This window comes from Sesamum indicum, unplaced genomic scaffold (genome assembly GCF_000512975.1).
Source record: "Sesamum indicum cultivar Zhongzhi No. 13 unplaced genomic scaffold, S_indicum_v1.0 scaffold00179, whole genome shotgun sequence".
Classification (NCBI taxonomy): Eukaryota; Viridiplantae; Streptophyta; class Magnoliopsida; order Lamiales; family Pedaliaceae; genus Sesamum; species Sesamum indicum.
In genome coordinates, this window is record NW_011628078.1 from 72,708 (window position 1) to 80,909 (window position 8,202).

The window sequence follows — 8,202 nt, forward strand, 5'->3', positions numbered from 1 at the left end:
GGCTAGATCTGCTGTTTTTTGGGTAAATGTAAATTTTATTAATAAAGAGTAATGGTACAGTACAACATGGGATTATCAACTGGTTTCTCCCTCTACCCAAGGGATACGCCATAATCTATACAATGCTCGTGTACTGACTGACGATGCTAAATCAACGCTAAGAATCCTCTGTCTGACGTCATTGATGATTAGTATGCTCAATGTGGCCGGTGTCCGCTCAGTATGATCAAATCTCCTCAAGTTCCTCTCCTTCCATATGTGGTAGACACACGCTGCCAGTAGTGTACGGTAAGTTCTATTAATAATGTGCTTACCTCTCCATTTCCGTGTCGCCCATTCAATATTAGTTGCCCAATCTCTATTGGGCCAGTGAAAGCAAATCCTTCTGCGAATCTCATAAAGGCACTGACGACTAAATCTGCATCGGAAGAATAAATGTGGATGAGATTCCGTAGCTCCCTCATCGCACAGTATGCACACCCCCAGGTGAGATAGCCATGATTTGTCTGTGGTAGGAAGTTTGCCAAGGATTGCTAGCCATAAGATGAACGAATGGCGAGGAATCTTCAAGGAGCCCAAAAGAAGTGAAGAAGATCTGCTGTTTTCCCAATCAATCAGGTTATTCTCCTTATCATCTCCAGTACGATTCCAGTATGTATACTCGCCGGTCATCTTCTCGAATCCATTCTCGTTCATTGGCGACTTTTTTTTTTGGGTAAACGTAATTTTCATTAATAAAAAGAATCGTACAACAATCATGTGGATTCTCCCCCGACAGGTCAAGGGATGCGCCACAGTCTATATAGCGCATATGTACTAATTGACCATGAAAGATTATTACTAAGTATCCTCTGTCTAATGTCATCTAAGATACAAATAGCCAATACATTTGCCGGCCGATGGGTCTGCTCAAATCGTCTCAGATTTCTCTCTCGCCAAATATGGTATATGCATGCACCAAGTAATGCTCGATATGCTACATTAACTATGTGTTTTCCCCTCCACTTCCTCGATGCCCATTCCACATCTCTTGCCCATTCATGATTGGGCCAAGCAAATCGGATCTGTTGACGAACAGCTGCAAGGCAACTTCTACTGAATCCACATCGGAAGAACAAGTGAGTGTGTGTCTCCGCATTATCATCGTCACAAAGGATGCCACCCAAATGATTTAACCATGTTTTGTCTGTCGTCGGTAGCTTTTCCTGAATGGCTAACCATAGAATGAAAGTATGTCTGGGGATCTTCAAGGAACCCGAAAGTAGTGAAGTCCAACCTACTTTCGGTCCAGGTGGACGGAATAGACGATACAGGGCTTGTCTGGTGGGTCGTCCCTCTGGAAACCGCCATTTGATCCTATCCTCCCCTCCATGGATCTGAGGCAGATTATAAATGATTTCCATACATTCCATATCAGAAATAAAAGGCCGCTGCCATTGCCCCTCATCAATGACTACTTGGAGCTTGGTGGAAATCCCAAGTCCAATAAGGCTCGGTGCCCGTGGGAATCTAGAGATAAGTGGGCCCAAGTGGTGCCATGGGTTCTTCCACGGATAAAAAGTCCTCCCATCTCCAATAGTAAACTCCGTCATAGGTTGGATGGAGGTGCGAAGCCGGAGCAGCTTGCGCCATCCCCGTGATTCTCCCTTCTCGTCAACCGTCCAAATGGAGGTGTCTCGTAGTCGCCCATGCTGCAACCAATCAACCCATATAGATGTTCGGTCACATCTGATAACATCACATAACTTCTTTGCCATTAACGCACGATTAAGGATTCCGATATCCTTAATTCCCTGCCCTCCTTCCATAATCGGTTTGCACACATCCTTCCACGCCACCTTGGCATAGCCTGATGTAGAATTGCCTTTCCACATAAATGTTCTAAGGCGTTTCGCAATTTGTTTGATAACAGCCTTTGGTAATATAAATGCAGATGCCCAGTACAAGCTCAGTGCTGATAAAACAGATTTAATGATTTGTATGCGTCCAGCATAAGATAATGAAAGTCCCTCCCATCCATTAATGCGTGCATCAATTTTCAATAAAAGTGGTTGACAGTCTGATATGGATAATCTAGAAGAGAGTAAAGGGAGACCCAAGTACCTCATTGGTAATTAGCCCTCCTGGAAGCCCATAGCTTCTAATATCTGATTCTTCCTTGCGCTGAGCGGGAGATAATGACATGGCTCTTTTGAACATTCAACCGAAGCCCGGACCATTCTGCAAACCTGTCCAAACCCATCTTGAGGACATTGATTGATGCCAAGTCAGCTCTACTGAAGAGCAGGAGGTCATCTGCGAATCCCAATTGGAATACTTTGGCCGGCTCACATTTCCAATGATATTTGAATTGCCTATCCTGCTCAATGAGTTGTAAAAATCCCAAATGTAGGACTTCCATTACAAGAACAAAGAGATAGGGAGAAAGAGGGTCTCCCTGTCTTAAACCTCGAGCTCGTGTAAAGAACCCATGAGGGTTTCCATTGAGCCCAATCGAGATTGAAGTCATTGTTACACATTCCTCAATCCATCTTGTAAACATAATTGGGAAACCAAATAGCTGCAAGACCGCTAGTAGGAAATCCCACTCCACCGTGTCATAGGCCTTCCTTATATCAACTTTGAGTGCACAACGAGGGGGGAGTCTCGCCTGGTTATAGCCCGTGAACAATTCCTGTGCCAACATTATATTGTCCCCAATGCTACGTCCTGGGATGAATGCTCCCTGACATGGGCTAATTATCTTGTCCAGAACCATACTCAAACATTGGACAATTAGCTTTGTAATAATTTTGTATAATACATTACAGCACGATATAGGTCTAAAGTCACCAACTGTCATAGGAGTATGTACCTTTGGGATTAGAGCCAAAAGTGTAGAGTTGACTTGCTTAAGCAGTTTCCCGGTACTAAAGAAGTCCAGTACAGCCGTTGTAACTTCGTGTCCCACTACTGACCAGGCTACTTTAAAGAATCCTGAGGAGAACCCATCAGGTCCCGGTGCCTTGTCCGCTGCAATGTCAAATACTGCCTGCTTCACATCTTCCGGGCTGAACGCCAATATTAATTGGTCTGCCTCCTCAGTAGTAAGTATATGTCGTGCCCACGGTCTAAGAAAGCGAATATCCATCGGTAGTTGTCGTCTGCTACCACCTAAGAGGTTTTGGTAGTAACGGACAAATTTATTGGTAATCTCTCCTGGATCCGTGTGGGTGGCCCCATTATCATCATTGATCTGCACTATCCTCCTCGCCACTCTTCTCTGCCCAAATTTACGAAAGAAAATCCGGGAGCATTGGTCGCCTCCCTTCATCCATTGCATCTTGGCTCGTTGTTGCAACATGATTTGTTCGAGCTTCACCGCTTTTGCATATACAAGGCGACAGCAGTGTTCCAGTTGTAAAAAGGCCTCATTCTGTCTATCTAGGCTCACCAAGTGTTGTGCCTCGTCAAGAAATCCTTTGGCTAGGTGAACATTAAGTGTCAAATCTCCCTTTTTCCTCCTTTGTTGTCTAAAGACTAGTTTCAAGGCTTTAAGTTTACGTGTTACCGCAAATATAGGAACCCCAATGACTGTATGATTCCAAATATTCTGCACGTTGGGGATAAATTCAGGTGAGAGAGTTAGGTAGTTGTCAAAACGAAACATACCTCTGGTTTGATGCTGCCTGTCCCCATGAATTACTAGTGGCGAATGGTCAGAAGTCCGCGGCATAAGGCTGTGATAGCACGATGAAGGAAATCTCGCAAGCCACCTATCGTTAATGACCATCCGATCCAATCTCTTCCACAGACTCCATGGGCTTGTACTGTAATTATGCCAAGTATACCATTCTCCCTGCATAGGCAATGGCAATAACCCGGCCACCTGAATACTAGCATTGAGTTCTTCTATGGCCATCCTAATATCACCCGAAGCTCCACACACCTCATTCATATCTCGGACTGCATTGAAATTGCCTCCCACCAGCCACGGATCATCTGTGCACTGTCGAGCCAGTATATCCAATGTACTCCATAAGCTCCGACGGTCTGCAATCTCAGAGGCTCCATAAACAACAGTGATAATGATAGGTTCACTATCAGCCCTGTTAGTGACACGACAGTGCATAAATTGATTCCCCACTTCAAGGATATGAATATCAACTTCATTCTTGTCCCACGCAACCCATATACGATTACCCACAGATGCATAATCCACAAACCATTTCCAATGAGGAAGCAAAAAGGATTGAATATGCATGGCATTGTTAATACGAACGCGAGTTTCTAATATGCCCATAAAATGTAACCTATATTCAGAGACAAGGTCCTTTAATGCGAGCTGATGGTCTCTCTTATTCAGCCCCCGGACGTTCCATATCGCGATATTCAACATGGATTACCCTCTCATTGTGTGAGGAGACTTCATGTTCAGTCTGATTTGCACATTCCTCTCGTCTCGTAACTTCTTCCACCTCAACGACAGTCTCTTGATTCAATTGTCTTTTTTCGGGTTTTGTTGGAGGGGGAGTGTTGACTTTTGGCACATACACCTTTACCGGGGGTTTTTTCTATTTCTGAGGTTTAGTCAGCGTACACTCCTTCCCCGAATGTCCCAGTGTCACACAGTCTGTGCATTTTGGGGGAAGCCATTCATACTCAACATCTACCTTGCCTGGGGTTTCCCCTCCATCTTCATCCGGATTCATTATAATAATACGTTTCCTCAATGTCTGTGTAACATCAATCATCACGCATACACGAGCGAAGTCCAGTCTCGTGCATGCTCGTGTTATCGCATCTAGGTAGAGAGGCTTTCCCACCCCACTCGCAACAGTACTCAATCCTTTCGTCGTCCAGAATTCCATTGGAAGGTGTCGCCGGTCATCTTCACCATCGACTGCTTCTTCGTCGGTCGGAGTCCCATCATCGTCGTCGGCGGTTGGAGGATTTGAAACGGCTTTTGTGTGTGTTTTTGGATGTGTGTAAGTGTGTGTTAGGCTAGAGAGAGAGTTTTTAGAGAGAGAATTTTTTCTATCCATTAATCCTAATAATAATTACAAGTTTGTATGAAAGGAAAACAATCTTGTGTTAAAATAACCTTGCAAAACAGCTAGATTTTGAACTTTCTCAGAATTCCATGAACCTTAACCCAAACGTAGGTCTAGACCCATGCATTTGTGTGGTAAATTTGCTAAGCGTAGTAATAATTACAAGTTAGTATGAAAGGGAAGCAAACTTGTGTTAATAAAACCGTGCACAACAGCTAAATTTTGAATGTTCTCACATTTCCACGGAACTTTAATCAAACGTTGGTCTAGTCCCAAGCATTTGTGTGTTAAATTTCCTAAGCGTAATAATAACTACAAGTTAGTATGAAAGTGAAACGAACTTGCTTTAATAGAACCGTTCAAAAGAGCTAAATTTTGAATGTTGTCAAAATTCCACGAAACTTGACACAGACAAAGGTTTAGACCCAAGCATTTGTTTGGTAAATTTTCCAAGCATAATAATAACTACAAGTTAGTATTAAAGGGAATATTTTTTTTTGGAGTAAATGTAATTTTCATTAATTAAAAAGAATAGTACAACAATCATGTGGATTCTCCCCCGATAGGCCAAGGGATGCGCCACAGTCTATATAGCGCATATGTACTAATTGACCATGAAAGATTAATACTAAGTATCCTCTGTCTAATGTCATCTAATATACACAAAGCTAATACATGTGCCGGCCGATGGGTCTGCTCAAATCGTCTTAAATTTCTCTCTCGCCAAATATGGTATATGCATGCACCAAGTAATGCTCGATATGCTACATTAACAATATGTTTTCCCCTCCACTTCCTCGATGCCCATTCCACGTCTCTTGCCCATTCGCGATTGGGCCAAGCAAATCGGATCTGTTGACGAACAGCTGCAAGGCATCTTCTACTGAATCGACATCGGAAGAACAAGTGAGTGTGTGTCTCCGCAGTATCATCGTCACAAAGGATGCATCCACCCAAATGATTTAACCATGGTTTGTCTGTCGTCGGTAGCTTTTCCTGAATGGCTAACCATAGGATGAAGGTATGTCGAGGGATCTTCAAGGAACCCGAAAGTAGTGAAGTCCAACCTACTTTCGGTCCAGGTGGACAGAATAGCCGATACAGGGCTTGTGTGGTGGGTCGTCCCTCTGGAAACCGCCATTTGATCCTATCCTCCCCTCCATGGATCTGAGGTAGAGTATAAATGATCTCCATACATTCCATATCAGAAATAAAAGGCCACTGTCATTACCCCTCATCAATGGCTGCTTGGAGCTTTGTGGAAATCCCAAGTCCAACATTACCTAGTTCAGGAAATCCCAAGTCCAATAAGGCTTGGTGCTCGTGGTAATCTAGAGATAAGTGGGCCCAATTGGTGCCATGGATCCTTCCACAAATAAAAAGTCCTCCCATCTCCAATAATAAACTCCGTTATAGGTTGGATGGAGGTGCGGAGCCGGAGCAGCTTGCGCCATCCCCATGATCCTCCCTTCTCGTCAACTGTCCAAATAGAGGTATCTCGTAGTCGCCCATGCTGCAACCAGTCAACCCATATGGATGTTCGGTCACATCTGATAACATCACATAACTTCTTTGCCATTAATGCACGATTAAGGATTCCGATATCCTTAATTCCCTGGCCTCCTTCCATAATCGGTTTGCACACATCTTTCCACGCCACCTTGGCATAGCCTGATGTAGAATTGCCTTTCCACAGAAATGTTCTAAGGCATTTCTCAATTTGTTTAATAACAGCCTTTGGTAATATAAATGCAGATGCCCAGTACAAGCTCAGTGCTGATAATACAGACTTAATGATCTGTATGTGTCCAGCATAAGATAATGAAAGTCCCTCCCATCCATTAATGCGTGCATCAATTTTCAATAAAAGTGGTTGACAGTCTGCTATGGATAATCTAGAAGAGAGTAAAGGGATAAATATTGAACGTTCATAAAATTCCACGAAACTTAACCGAAACATAGGTCTACACCCATGCATTTGTGTTATAAATTTTCTGAGACTAATAATAACTACAAGTTATTCTTAAAGGAAAACAAACTTTCTTTAATAAAACCGTGCTAAACAACTAAATTTTGAACGTTCTCAGAATTCCACGAAACTTGACCCAAACATAGCTCTAAACCCATGCATTTGTATGGTGAATTTGCTAAGAGTAATAATAACCACATGTTAGTATGAAAGTGAAAAAAACTTTGTTTAATAAAACCGTGCAAAACAGTTAAATTTTGAACGTTTCTCAGAATTCCACAAAACTTGACCCAAAAGTAGGTTTAGACACATGCATTTGTTTGGTAAATTTCCTAAGAGTAATAATAACTACAAGTTAGTATGAAAGGTAAACAAACTTGGTTAAGAAAATCATGACACCAAATGAGGATGGAGGGGAAACACCGTGTAAAATTGATGTCGAATACGAATGGCTCCCCCCAAAATGTACGAGTTGCATGACGATCGGTTATATGACAAAAGATTGTGAACTGAACAAACCCCTCAAACCCACTAAAACTCCGGTAGCTGTGTATATACCAAAAGTTATTTCCCAACCACCACCAGCCACTGAAAAGAATAGGAAGGCTTCGAATATTGATAGTACAGGAGTTGGAGCTTCGAGAAAAGCCGAGGATGACAAGCATAAGGAACACAATGCCGACAAACACAACGATAGGGGTAAGGCAGTGGTTTTATATAACGCCTTTGATGCTTTACACTACCTTGATGACACAGATGAGCCACCTCGGGGTCCTAACACATGCAACCCCACTGGACGTGATCCATGTTGAATTTAGCCGTGTGGAATGTCCGTGGGCTGAACAAACGAGACCATCAGCTCGCATTAAAGGACCTTATCTCTGAGTACAGGTTACACTTCTTGGGCATTCTTGAAACTAGAGTTCGTATTACTAATGTCATGCATATTCAGTCGTTTCTGTTACCTCAATGGAAATGGTTTGGAGATTATGCCTCTGTTGGAAATCGTATCTAGATTGCTTGGGATGATAATTTATTGGATGTTCGTATTCTTGATCTGGGCGAACAATTTATTCACTGTCGTATTACTATTAAAGCACTTCATGAATCTTGTATTATTACTATTGCCTATGGTGCCTCCGAGGTGATTGATAGACGGACCCTATGGCATACATTAGGGACATTGGCACCGCAGTGCTC

At 42.9% G+C, this 8,202-nt stretch overlaps 1 protein-coding gene across 1 annotated transcript; it reads right to left on the bottom strand.

Annotated features, from left to right (window-relative positions):
* Positions 1-779: 779 nt before the first annotated feature.
* LOC105179618 lies at positions 780-4,378 on the bottom strand. Its single transcript, XM_011103263.1, has 4 exons — positions 3,362-4,378; positions 2,229-3,262; positions 1,737-2,073; positions 780-1,691 (listed from the first exon to the last, which is right to left on the bottom strand). The coding sequence occupies exons 1-4, from the start codon at positions 4,376-4,378 to the stop codon at positions 780-782; spliced, it is 3,300 nt and encodes a 1,099-aa protein (XP_011101565.1).
* Between the last annotated feature and the right edge of the window lie 3,824 nt (positions 4,379-8,202).